Source organism: Onychostoma macrolepis, chromosome 01 (genome assembly GCF_012432095.1).
Source record: "Onychostoma macrolepis isolate SWU-2019 chromosome 01, ASM1243209v1, whole genome shotgun sequence".
NCBI lineage: Eukaryota > Metazoa > Chordata > Actinopteri > Cypriniformes > Cyprinidae > Onychostoma > Onychostoma macrolepis.
Window position 1 is genome coordinate 26,511,470 of NC_081155.1, and position 14,344 is coordinate 26,525,813.

Genomic DNA, 14,344 nt, shown 5'->3' on the forward strand with positions numbered 1-14,344 from the left:
TTTCCACCCTGAAATAATCAAGCTATAATTAATAAAGTGTTTCCAGAAAGTTGAGTATTCCCTTTTATAGAAATACTTCCACATATAAACACTGGCATAACTGTTTCTTGATATTCACTTACAGAGCTCAAGAGTGATGCTGTAACAGGAATGATCCAGATGTATAGTGAAAGCAGGAAGGATGTCTCACAAATCTATTAGCTTCCTGCGGATGATAACAGAGAAAAGGAGGCATGTGTAGCTGGACTGGACCTCACAGTCTCCCTCAGATTGGAATACTGTGATTTATTAGCATCCTGTTCTGTCAATGGGAGCCTGGGACTCATGATATGCACAGGAAAACACTTGCCTCTGTCCTGCTCATTCCACAGGAAGTAATCTGTCCACTTGTTTATGAATGAACTGTGTGTTCCTTCCTCTATTGCCCTCGAGCTTAGGGACACAGTGTCAGTAACGAGGTGGAAATTATGGCAAAATATCGTAGGTGTTTATGTAATACTTTTTACTGATATTTCACATTTGTTGTAGAAAGGATTTAAGGAACAATAAAAATGTTATTTTTCTTAAATAATGATTTTATTCGTATTATTGCATGTGACTATCTTTTGCAACACAAACGAAAGCAATATTCATCAAGGATATATTAAATGATTTCTCAACAGCATAACAATGAACAGTATGTGACATTTGTACAATGGAAGACAGCTTGTTCAATTAAACCTGGCAAATATTGAAAATATATTAACTTTTTGATACGTACAAACAATAGATATATTTATTTTTATACTTATACTCGAGATCTTCAAGAACACTGTTGAATATATATATATATATATATATATATTTTAGTTTCAAAAAGCAAAATAAAATAAGCTTTAAAAGTTGGCAGAAAGAAATGTATAAACAGCATAAATTCAATATCTCTGTAAAATCTTTTAACAAATATATTAACATAATATTTATACATTTGGTTCCACTTTGTAAACTAATCTGATTTGTAAGTATTGCATATAGAAAGGGTGAATGAAAGCTACCTAAGAAGCAAGACCTTCCCAAGAATCAAGTAGAATGTGTACCATTACCTCAAGAAATTACTCATTTAGTCATGTGTCACTCCTTTTCAGGGCTTTAAACTTAAAATAAAATAAAATAAAAAAATACTAATCAACACATCTATATCAGTGCTATACATGTGTTTTTAGATAAGGGATTTATTAAGATATGAACAAAACATGTTTCACCAATGCAATGCTTAGTATCTTGCATTTCTTATTTTCTTAGCAGTTTACTTAATATTTTAATATAAGACACTAATATATTGCGTTGGATGAAGAGTATTTTTAAATGTTATGAAAATGCTAAGCACATCACAGCTTTTATTTAGTTCACAACATTCAGGGAAAAGCAGACAGTGGCTAAAAATGACTGATGTTGTGATCATTTTCTTTCTGCCCCTCTAATCAGTTCTCTCATGTAAGTGGGCTTTGTGCTCTACATTCAGATGTGTCATGTGTTACAATCTTGTTGAATGAGACATCACTGCCACATATCAACACAGAGCCAATCTGAGCAGATTAAGACGGACAACCATTAAACTGTTGTCTAGTAATGATCCACTGAAATTAATTCTGGATCCTCTCATCTGAAAACCAAAAGTGTTCTTTTTTTAATTAATCTAATCAGTTCTGTTAATAATACTTTTTAAATGATTACTTTAACTTTCTTTGATTGGTGTGACTTTACAATAAGATATTGGTTTCCAAAATGGTTTAATATAATGCAGCTCCACGGTATCAATATTGATCAATGTTTGATTTAATTTACTTCTACTCTAAGCAAACATGGGGCAGACATTTTTGGGCCAGATTTTCTGCAACCAACATTTCTGTGCATCCCTGACGTCTAATGCATGTGTTTTTTTTTTACTTAATTCACTGGAAACTGTTAAATATGACTTGAGGCAGAGGAAAAGGGAATGGCCATGTTTTATGTTGCAAGGTGAGAAAGTGACAACGAATCTGAGGAAACACAAGAGTGAAAGACTGACCGTATTTGGTCATAAATATAATATCGACTTGTGTAGTTATTAAATATTATGTGCAATAACCACCTCTGATTAAGTGGTAGGAAACTCTGCATATCAAAATGGACTCTTATATAGCAACTTACTATGCAATTATTGAATAAACTAAGTATTTAGAAAAATAGTGTGAATACAATAAATATCTTATATTTTTGATAACTTTCTGATTGTTTAGGTCCAAATAAGTAGTCACAATTTTTCAGATAGATACAGTAAGGCTTTGGATTGGTCATATGACAACATTCAATTTTGAAGAAAAAATAATTCAGAATTGCGTACATCAATACAAGTATTTTCCCGAAAGAGAACTTGTTGAAATCTTTTAGTCATTATCATTTAAAATTACTAAAATGCCACAAATGTAACTATTCGTACGACAGGGCAAAAAGTACCTTACAATTGTTTAGGTCAGGTAAATAAAGATTACAGATTTCAGGATAAACTATATTCCAATCGTTGTTCTGAATTTGAACAACCCCAAAACAAAAGTGTTCACAACAACAACAATAATAAATGTTCAAACATACAAGTGGCATGTACGTTTCATGACTCTTGTTACCAACAGAGCAGCAGCTTTGCAGTTCCTGAAAAATGGTGCAGATGGTAAAAACAGGAGTAGCATGTTAAAGTGGCCTCATTGGAATAATCACCGACGTTCAGCTTTAGGATGAGGTGTAAAGGTCACAGTTCATTTACAGCAGCATAGTCCAGACCAGATCAGTCCAGTCCAGTTACTGGTTGAGCTTCCACTTTGCCTCAGTACCAGGAGGAGTAAAATCTGCTTCCTGCTCAATCTGAAAGTAAGAGGGAGAAACAAGAGAAGATATCTTTAAAGCTCCATTTGTACTGAGAAAAAAAAAAAAAAAAAAAGTAGATGCATTGTATAGAATCCCTGAAATCAAACCATGTCAAAGCATCTTAAAAGATATCCAAAATCAGTCTTTTACAATTCCATTCAAATGAATTGAACATGTATGTACACACTAACTTCATTGTATCAAATGATTAATTTAAATGTAAGTACATAGTAGTTAAGAATACCTAAATTATAAATACAACTTATAAACTATAAAGCAGCTCTTGAATCTGTTCGTGGTTTTACTCAAATCTGACCTCAATGGATTGAGTGAAGAAATTATCCTGAAAAGATTTCCAAGTTTAAATGTTTTTAACAGCCAGCAGAAAGTTTGCTCTGACGAGCTGCTTCACACCACCAAAATGAGCTGGCTACATTTAGTTTGACATGACGTCACACCTGTTCGTTCTTCAATTTCACTTTAAGTAGGGCCTTGGGATCTCCTTGTAAAGGCTTGTGTTTGTGTGTGCAGAGTCTTTTGATCTAATGTCTGCCCTTTTGGAATTTTGTTCCCTTTTTGACATGCATCTAGTCCTCCTTACGGAATGAGACCTTTGTAAGGCCTCACATTACTCCTCCACATTATACACACACAAACACACACCCCTTTATATTTATTTATTTAACAAATGTATGAACCAGGAGAGAGAACCACATCATTTCTAAAAATTACCATATAACCCATACCACTTCCCTTTACTCCAATTCAAATTCCAGTTCAACATTTAGCAGGCTGTGGCAAATTCAATTCAAACTCCATCTCATGAACTGAAAGTGAGCCAATTCAGTTATGAATTTTGCCTGAATTATGCCTACCCTGCAATACACTCAGCAAAAACACTCCTATTACATGCACAATACTGATAACATTTCACAGAATATAACTGTCCATGTATAATAACGTATTAGCTTCAATAAGCCAATGAGCAGAAAGCATGCAACACTACAACCACCAATCAAGACCAAAAGGCTCAAGCTTGCATGCAAGTAGATAAATTAAATGGTTATCCTCCCTGTATTTTATTCAGCTGATGAGATTTAGGGTTTGCATGATGACGCTACCAACAACCATGTCTGCAGCGTATTCAGTGTGTAATGCTGAAAGCTCTAGGCAGCAGTGAGTGATGCCTGGGACTGGGAAATAGTCACGCAATGCTGATTTAATGCACGCATGACATAGCGTCTCTGCTAGATTGCGCATCACTGGATAGAGATATAACAGAACCTACAACTGTGGAACAACAAGAGGGCAGCTGAGTCCTCTAATAAACAGTCTAAGCTGTGGATTTAATAAAGGTTATAGAACCTTCCACAACGATGGGTTAAAATCTAGGTCTATAATCGGCAGAGACACAAAAGCTAATGAAGCTGCGCAAAACCATCCCGGAAATGTTGCGACGTCTACTTGAGGACATGGTTGTTGTGAACCTGCATGAATGACTGTCTATGTCTGAGTCAATGCTCCTTTCATCCGCCTCAAAACAAGCCGCTGAACAATGTCTAATCCCCCACTCTCCCCTAAGAGTAATCTCCTCTCGCTCCTGGCTAAATGTGGGTAACATTGACAGTGTTGACATGGCTATCTCAGGCGGGAACATCCCGGCCTAGTTTAGCCAGCTCTGCAGAGGTGGAGAATCTGAGAGAACTGCTTGGGTTAACAATTTTTGTTTATTAAATCTCAGCTTGTTTAAAGTTAGAGCTTGGATTAGAGTTACAAGATCTTGGGAGCTGACATGAAGCACCTCCTAAAAAAATTTTCAGTATAGACTCACAGTTCTAAGCTTCTTCTGTATTACTATAAAACATGCTTAATATTTTTTTTAATTACCGGTAATAGTAAATAAATGAAATACTTTTCTATGGTAATTGACTGGTGTTTACCTTGTTGTGGTAAGTAAACTGTGAAGTTATAATTAATCCAGAATGTATCTAAATGTGTGAAATAGTAATAAATCATTCTATAATTTGACACGAGGAAAGTGAGTGAGAGAGAAACAGAGCTAGGGAGAGATAGCCTAGTTTTTGAAAGTGTAGTAGAATAGTAACTAAGGTCTCAGAAAATGCACACTCACTGTCCTCGTGCTAAAGTTACACAAAAACGTGCAAGCTGTTTACACACATTAACATTAAGCCAACTATATGAATTGTGTCATTTCACACCCTTAAGGAATAGCTCGCCTTTTCTGAAAATGTACTCGTGTCATCCAAGATGACTGACTTGAGTTGAATTGATAAAATGCTAAAAGTTGTGTAGATTACTTGTGAATTATTGTAATGTAATACTAAATTTCTCCAAATCTGTTTCCATTAAGAAACAAACTCGCCTACATCTTGAATGGCCTGTTGGTATGGCTGGGTGATGTTTCCAGTTTTATCGATTAATTCAAAAATTTTTTTTCATCAAGGAATCGTAGTTTTGGATAAGAATATTAGCAAACATTACAATTAGACACATTGGCAATACACCAATGATAACGGCATCTGATTACCCGCTCATGTGTGACGTGCTCTATGAAGAACCAAACATAGAACATACTGTATCACTTCACACAGAAAAACCCAAGAAGCGGCAGGGGAATAGGGAGAAAATACAAGGTTATGAGATGAAAACTGAACTTTTTTTTAACTTGAGTGCCACGTTTTTAAAATGCCAATTCCTGAATGACTCGCTAGAAAAAAATATGGAAAGCACAGTGGAATGCAATAACCTGTCAAGAACTACTACTGCATGTTTCATATTTCATGTTTGCATGATGGTGACAGGCTGAAAGTTTCTGTTATTTTCTTTGTTTTTACAAAACATTTACTGTTAATGATATTCTACTGGTGTTGCACTTTTTGAACTTAAATTGTTTTGACTTTTTGGGTTGACCTCTAAAACTGAATGTAACTAAATAAATCCTAACTAAATGCCAAGAAATATTTCGCATTTTTCTTAGTAATTAAAATAGAAATAATTATATTATATTCTTTCTATATTCTAAATAGAAATTATTTCTGAACATATAGGATATGTTTAAGTTTTTACAATATTTGCCTCCAAATTTCATGTTTCTTTTCTGCAACAATATTTTAACAAGTGAATAGAACTCACTTTAACCAGATGGTTTTGCATGTTTTAAATAAAGAGAAAGGTATATGTGAATCATGTTGTAGTTACATTTTTAAGTTGACTAGTTGAATGTTAAAAAATAAATAAATAAAAATCTAATTTGGTCAAATGTTCTGAAAAGAGTCAAGATTTATTTTTTGCCATATTGCCTCGGACTACATTAAGTGAGTACATTTTCAGCAAATTTTTGTGCGACCAATTCTTTTAAAGTGATGCATCAAAATTTAAGCAACTGAAAATATTAAACAACAAAAGTTCCTGAGGACTAAAATCATTGACTGAAACGATACTTAATTAGCACTTCTCTGATGATGCATTTTGACTGTGTTAGTGTTTCTTACACAATGTGGATAAGCTACAAGTAAACATGTCAGCAGGGTGGCCACACTTCACTGTGACCAAAAATGACAACTGAGTATGAGAAAATTTGTTTGGCTGAAATATCAAGAGGTAACTTGTTTCCAAAGAACTTTGACTGGTTTAATTAAACACCAGAGAACAAGACACCGCGAAAAAGAGTTTACTCAATGACCCAAACTGAAATGACAAAACTTCATATTTGGTTTTTGGCTAAATGAAAACATTTCAGTTTGAGTATTTCAGTAAAAACATATTTCAGTAAAAAAACATTTGTCCAAATTTAAAACATCTAATTTCTTCCCTTTCTGCAAACCACTTTTAATCTTTATCTCTCTATCTATCACACAGGTTCTATAGCTCTCCATTCCCCCACCCCCTGCCCCTCTCAGGCTGAAGGGACAAGCACTAGCCACTGTCCTGGGGCAGAAGCAGATGGCGTGCTGTCATTAGTGTATTGTCTGTGCTGCTGCCATGCCTGATAACAGACCTGAAGTGAGCAGAGCGGCAGGTGCACACACACACACACACACCCCTCTCTGCTCAGCCATCTGCCACACACGCAAATGCACACAAACACCTCTAGAAATATGATTCCAGAAAAAAAGAGAGAGTGAATGAGTGAACAAAAGAGAGAAAAAAAAGTTTCTTATGTACTAAATGTCTCAAAACAGCTTCTTGGTCAAAATAGTTCACTTTTACATATGTTGTATACCAAGGTGTTAACTGATTAATACATCTTTGTTTATAACACCACAATAGCAGTAAGTGTCATTCAACAGAGGTGTTACAAATCCATACAGAGACATTCTACATATAAACATAAATGTTAACAAATTATTATGAAACAATACACTTTTGGCAAGAATGACTGAAAAGAATAAAAAGAAATGAAAAGAAACTCTGTTGATTCAAGAATGTGTGAATTCTTAAACTAAATTTATTTTTCTTCTGGTACTTTTTATTATTCTTATTTTTAAAAGGTACATTTTTAAAATGTCAGCATCCCAAAATGTGTTTAATGTTTTTTTTTGTTTGTTTTTTTGTATATGGGGAGCAACAGGTACCGTAATACACTGACCATGTTTACATGCACATCATTTTCAGATTAATGTCCATATTCTGGTTTTCTTTATTCAGAAATAAATCAAATAAACTAGCCCCATGCATGTTCTTTTCCTGCTGCTCTCATGTGGAAATAATGCCTAGCTTTTACCATTTATAGACATTTGCATTAAGTATTTCTGCACAGTAATGTGCTTGTAAACAGGGAAACATAATAAACCCATTAGGCGACAGACAACCACCCAGGGTGCCATTTCTTTGGGGATGCCAATTTGCCAAGCCAATTTCACTTCCTAGCAACATTCTCAAATAAAGTCTTACTGATAATCCAACCAATGGAGAATCAAAATTCAAAAGTACATTAATTGTAAGTAATTCAACCAAATGAGGCGTGACCTGCACTGCTTGTAAATGTGGTTTCTTTTTCTGCAACTACGATAACAATTTGTAATTAATAAAATTGTCACCTGAGCTGTCTGAATTGTTTTTTACATAAGAAACCCAAATATAAATGCATCACAGTTAGAATACAAAAGTGAAAGCATAGTTATGTTTGAGAGTCCCTGGCATTCATTCAAAAAACACCAAAACAAGTTCTTGTCAACACATTGTATGTGAAATTGAAACCTGGCAATGAGTGGGGAGAGAGTGAACAATACTAAAGCTCAAGGTGAAACCAAAACAAGCGAGTATTCACCTCTCCCAGCAACCTTTACCCAGTCAGGCATTCCAAGCGTGAAACATCATCGTTACCTGACAACGAACCACAAACAACCAACTGGCTTGTTTTCCCTCCTGATGGAAGCACATGGCTCAAGCTTCCATCAGGCTCTCCCTTTTCTGCTCTGCCAAACCGTGGACATGGTTGCACATGTTCATTTCAGAGACAAAATGCAAACAAGCTCTCACCCCCACCTCCTCTTGCCCTCTTATATTCTCAAGGCTCAATACTCCAGCCACGAAAGAGTTAAACTGCTGTGCACTATCCCTCCTCTGACTGATGTTTACACTGCAGGCTGCCTGCAATGAAAACTACCAGCCATGAACGGTCTTTTTAACCATTGGGGATCATTCTGGGCCACAACACTGCTTCCAACTGAGGCGTTATGGAAATATGGGTGAACCAGATGATGTGAAGTACGTGCCCCAGAACATGGCATGTTCTGTCTTCTGTGTGCTATGCAAAAACAGTGTGCACATGGAAAAGCCACAGGCACTGCACTTAAGAGCAGCATATTGTTCCAGCTTGTGACCGCAATTCGATCTCACACACGCCCACTTATGATTCAAGTAGGCAAATTAGCACATGCACTTCTGTAAGAAATATGTCATGTGTGAGGAAGATTTGATATGGGAATCATTCTTAACCTTATATCAATATCCCTGTTAATGGGAAATTTAATAGCATTTTGCTACATTACGTTACGATAACAGATCTGCCTTCAGCACTAAAGTAAACGGTGATTAGTTTCTTGGAAAAGGATCGACCAGGCTGTATCACAGAATGAAAACACTGCTAAGCATGTGAGCCAAATTAACCTCAAAATAACACTTCTCTCTCCTCAGTGCATGCTCCATTCTCTGAGAACAGCTTATACAAAAGCCTACAAACATTGAAACAGTGTTAATCATTAACACACTTCAGTCTATATAAACCCAGCGTCGATCAAGTTTGGGGTAAATAAACAAGCGCGCGCCTGCGCGCACCTCTCTATCCTGCAGCGTCATCGTGCCTGCGCAGTTGGGTTGTTTACGGCGCGCCACTGAGCTAGTCACGTTTCTCATGCTTCAAATTTCTCTGGAATTCCTCTGAATGAAAAACACCTTATCATCGCCATAAACGCCCCATATACTTACATAAATAGACAGAGGTGCAAACCTCAATAACTGTTTTGAATTACATTAACGTTTCGTTTAATTACTTTTTGTAAAATTTCTGAATAATTTCGAGTTGTCTCCTAAATATCCTTTACTACTAAATTTTACAATTAAAATAAATACAAGCAAACATATAGTATATGCAACCTACAGACAACTGAAAACATTTTAATACAGTTTTAAATACATTTTATAAAGTTATAGCCCAACACTCAAATATCAAATATAATCTCCTGCTCCTTCTCATATATATATATATATATATACACACACACACACACACACACACACACACTATAATTATAGAAAATGTATTTATTTTTAAAGTTGATTTGGATGTGCCCATGTAGAAGTACTGCAATATTTAAGTAGCATTTAATTTGCAATTATACCACACTGTCCAACACAATTACATTAATCTCACATGCTGCATTTACCGGTTTATTTCAGCTATCTTTTCAAATCTTAACAGCCCATCACATCATCTAAACTCACCTTGTACAGTGGTTGCAGTCTCTTTGAATCCCAGACACACATATGGAGTTGCATGTAATCCATTTATTCCTGCTTTGCAGCAACCACCAGTCTTGAAGCCCACAAGCTCACAATTGCCCATCTCTTGTTTCTCCATGAGGTTTAAGGCAATGTAGTTAAGTCCATTCTGATAACCAGCTGAAGTCTCTCGGCACATGGGAGACCCATACTCCTCATCAGAACCTTCACTGCTTCGGACAGAGACGTTCTCAACTGAGGCAGAGCTGTGGCGCTTAACATTGTGTGCAAAGGAAGGAAAGACAGGTGCAACTGTGGTGGTGGATGAAAAGGTCTCAGAGCTATGCCGTCTCCGACCCTGAGGGTCTGCTCTGATCACCTTCGCTCCTCCATTTGGGTCTACGGAAGAGGCAGCCAACAAGAAAGCACCAATTCCAGTTGAAACCCCCTGGTCGCTCAAATTAAGCCTTTGAACCCTGCTAGTGGGGCTGACTGAAGCACTCTCATCATTCTGAGTCAGGAATGGAGGTGAGATCTGACCACTGTTGAAACTCATCTCAGTGTAGTTATCTTTACCTGTGCCAGATGGGCATGGTGAGTTCCTCTGTTCATTGAGGAAAAAAGCCCTCTCATTAAGTGGGCATGGGCATTCAGCCAGCTCTGGCATTGCATCCAGGGGACTGCTGAGTGCTTCCCTCAGTTTAGGAGAGTGTGACTTCTGGTTGAGATTCATGTAGTCTGAGAGGGGGGATCCCTGTCTGAGGTTGGACAATGAGCCTTGGTTTTCCACGGAAACAATAGAGGGAGAAGAGTACTGTGTAGCAGCAGCAAAGTCTATGTTGATGTACTCACCAGGGCTTTTAGGCTCACAAGGAAGAGGATGTTCTGTCATGCTGGGAAGCATCCTCAGAGTGTCTAGAGATAACCTATTGGGCCTGTTGACTCTTGCTCTGTATGCTATGCCATCAGGACGACGAAGAGGGGGCAGGGCAGAAACCCTGTTTGCCTCTTCTGTTGGATTTTGGCTCTGGGGACTCATCAAAACATACTGGTCATCCTCTGCCCGTTTAGGTGCCTGTTGCTTGTTGAAGCGAATACTTAGTGATGGGGAGGGCCGTTGTGCTGGTTCACACTGACCCAGCAAATAATCTGGTGGTGTGGGCGAGACACATGAGTCAACAGGCGACATATTCATGTATTCTCCACTCACCGCTCTCCCGTCAGAGCTCTCAAGAGAAAACTTGGATCCAGACCACATCTTCATGTACCCGCTGTCTTCTAGAGATCCACTGCTGGGCGAGATAGTAGTGCAGCCACTGCCTGTGGGCTGGGGATGTAACCTCGGGTTAATGATCTGCTTGGGTGCTGAAACACTCATAGGACTCATGGGCATGTAGTGATCATTTTTGGCACCCTGAGGTGCCATGCCTGGTGTCATAGGCATGTAGCCATCATCACCCACATTGCTGTTAGAGCCAATCTCAATGTCCCCATAATCTTCTGGGTATGAGACCTTAGGAGAGGCAGAATTTGTGCTCCGTCCAGAGTGGCTGTTCGCAGCCCTCATCAGCATGTATTCATCAAGTGACGCTGAAGAAACCTGGGAGTGTGCTACCTGTTGCCGCGGGGTTGTCAGAGAATACGTCCTCTTCCGGTATGTCTCCACATCCAGCATTTCTCTGCTACTTGGCCACATCTTGTTTTGGGTTGGCCTGTCCATCATCATGTAACCATGGAGCTCACTGGCTTCTCGTGAGGGTGGTGTACTGGAGAGAGAAGACGGAGTGTCACTCCTGTTTGCTAGGTTGTACCTCACATCCCCCGGGCTAGAACTGTAATCGTCACATGAGAGGAAGCCAGTGTCGTTGGGTGACCCAGAAACAGAATCATTGCAGCTGGAGGGTCTGTGTACTGCAGATGAGATGGATCCATTCATACTGATTGAGGACAAACTTAGTGGGCTTACAGCAGATGGTGGCGAGTGGGACATTGTCATGGACATAGACCTGCTGTGATGAAGCAGGGATGGTTCTGATGTCCGGCAGCCCACAGAGACTGTGTTAGATCTGCTCATGTGGTTCCGGCCAACAGCTGTCGGGCTCCCATTCTCAGATATTGACATGGAGACAGGCCTGGTCATGGTACCCTCCCCTTCACTTGCTGTGCGTATTCGGCAAGAGGAAAATTTGGGGACAGGAGATGTCGCTGCTGTACTGTCCGTCCTTGACCTCCTCACCAACCCCGTCTGACTAGGGGGTAGATTGTTTAGGTTCCGCCGAGTGGGTACAGAGATGGGATTTGATCCCGATGACTGGCTTTTGCTGCGTGGTCTGAACTCTGACAGCTCTTTCATCGCTTTCATGGCTTCTAAAATGGTCTCATGTATATTTTGTGCCACCACAGAATCGTCTGCTTGCATCCACAGCTCTCCAGGTCCAGTAGAAGCAGATCTTCCCACCTCAATGAAGAAAAAGCTATCAGAGTGCCCACATCTGCGTATATTCATCAACTGCAGTGTCACAGATGCCACCTCCGAGTTAAGTTTCACAAAGCTAATTGTCCGACTTGATAAGCACAGTCTGTAAACTCCAGTGATATTTCTGCTCTGCCCAAGTCCCTTTGCTTTAAGATTTACTTGCCATACCTCTTTATACGCTGGTGTAATCATACCGTAATTTCCCTCCTCGAAGCCCACCAGAGAAGATGCCGAACTAGAAACGGAGCTGTCACACACTTTTCCCTTACTTAATAAATCGGTTAAGTCTGCGTGCCAGCTCTCCTGCTCTTGCTCATTCTCCGCAGCAACAGCAAAATACTCGTCCTTGCTATAGAGTGCTATTAAATATCTGTGTTTCGCGTCAGCGCGCTTGTTTATGCTCAGACAGGAGTCGATGAATATGACTCTTTTTGCAGCGGACTTGTTTTTCCATTTCTTTTCATTCTCATAGTACTCCAGCCGCGCAGAGAGTCCGTCACTCTGATCCTTCAAAACAAAATAGCGCCGATGTCCGTGCTTTTGCTTCTTGAGGTATCCGCATTTTCTGATGTTGTTTGAATGAATGTTGTTGTCATTTGATAACACGGGTCCCCCTTTAAGAGGCGGACTTGCCATACTTGCGTTTAAAATTTATTTATTCAGTTTTAAGAACTTGTTATCCATCCGTGGAAAAAGAGATGAGAAACTTAAATATCCGAAAACTGGAGATTTCCGCGCTCTTTCCAAATGCGATGTCTACTAGTTCGCCGCAAAACAACTCCTCGCTCAGAATGACTGAGCTTAAAAAACAAACAACATGTGACGTTATACACAGCCCATCTTGGATCAGTGAAGAAAAAAAAAGTCACAAAAGGCGGTGCGATCTTTTAGAGGCGTGCCTGCCAAACCAACGAATGGAGTTTCTCATTGGATTCATTGGCCAGGCGAAAAGATTGACGGTACACGGACAAATCCGTGACGTAGTACAGGCAAATCCCCCTTTACACAAGCTGTTCTCTCCTCCTCTCAAAACAAACAGCGCTGTGTGGATGACACATCTACTGTATATAGCCTACGCACTTCAGTGCTGCAGAGACTTGCGTCTTGATAGCTGTAAAATGTTTTATTATGTCGCTAGCGACCATAAACATCGACATGTTTTAATCTGGAACTTGAATAAACCTGCTGTGTAGGCTACTCCAAATACATTCGATATACACACATTTGAGTGTTTCTTTTACACAAGCAATGACGACAAATACAGACTTGTGTAGCTGTTTCAGAATTATAATTTAGTCAGACCCAATGTTCATTTCACTCTGTCAGAATGTGAAAATACGCACTTGTGGGAGTAAGAAAACGCATATGTCAGTTATTAAAATCACAGAGTCATGCAGTCTATTCTAACTTGTAAACAAGCGTGAAGTCGTAGTGCGCGTGCTGCGTGTTACATAACGCATATGATGGTCTATTTTTACGCACTCGGGTGTCCCTGTCTAGCAACAGTGTCTGAGAACCAGCATTAGCGTTATTGTACATAACGTCAAGAAGAACTCATTTGAATACAGCATCCCATCTAGTTGTTTTTCTTTATAGCCTATTGAGTGTCTTCTATGCATCTCGCCTCCTCCGCCGTGCAACATGGATTTTCAGTATTGTTTAAAACCATTTACTTTTAAAGGTGGTCTGTTGACAGTTTGTTAAAAGGAATCTGTTGATTTTGAAATTAGAGCCTTAATTTAAGGAGACTTGGAACTTTCTGGAATGGTAGAATACGTCTGTTTGTTCCAGAAAAAAAAGAGAAAGGACTGCGCAGCACGTAGAAGTAAAAATACGCCACCCTCTGGCCACGCATAACACAAGAATATAAAAATATGACATTGAACTCTTTGCACTATGGTTTATAGCCTTGCTGAAATGTAAAATTGACTTTTGCATTTAGTGAGATTATAAAAGCATTACTGTGGGACCAACAAATAATGGAGTTTGTAGTTGTACCAACACATTATGCCTAATCTTTTCCTT

The 14,344-nt window shown here is 38.8% G+C and overlaps 1 protein-coding gene across 1 annotated transcript; it reads right to left on the reverse strand.

Moving 5' to 3' along the window:
• Nucleotides 1-566: 566 nt before the first annotated feature.
• irs2a (insulin receptor substrate 2a) lies at nucleotides 567-13,195 on the reverse strand. The gene is made up of 2 exons (XM_058779473.1): nucleotides 9,847-13,195; nucleotides 567-2,877 (listed from the first exon to the last, which is right to left on the reverse strand). The coding sequence occupies exons 1-2, from the start codon at nucleotides 12,953-12,955 to the stop codon at nucleotides 2,873-2,875; spliced, it is 3,114 nt and encodes a 1,037-aa protein (XP_058635456.1). The 5' UTR covers nucleotides 12,956-13,195; the 3' UTR covers nucleotides 567-2,872.
• Between the last annotated feature and the right edge of the window lie 1,149 nt (nucleotides 13,196-14,344).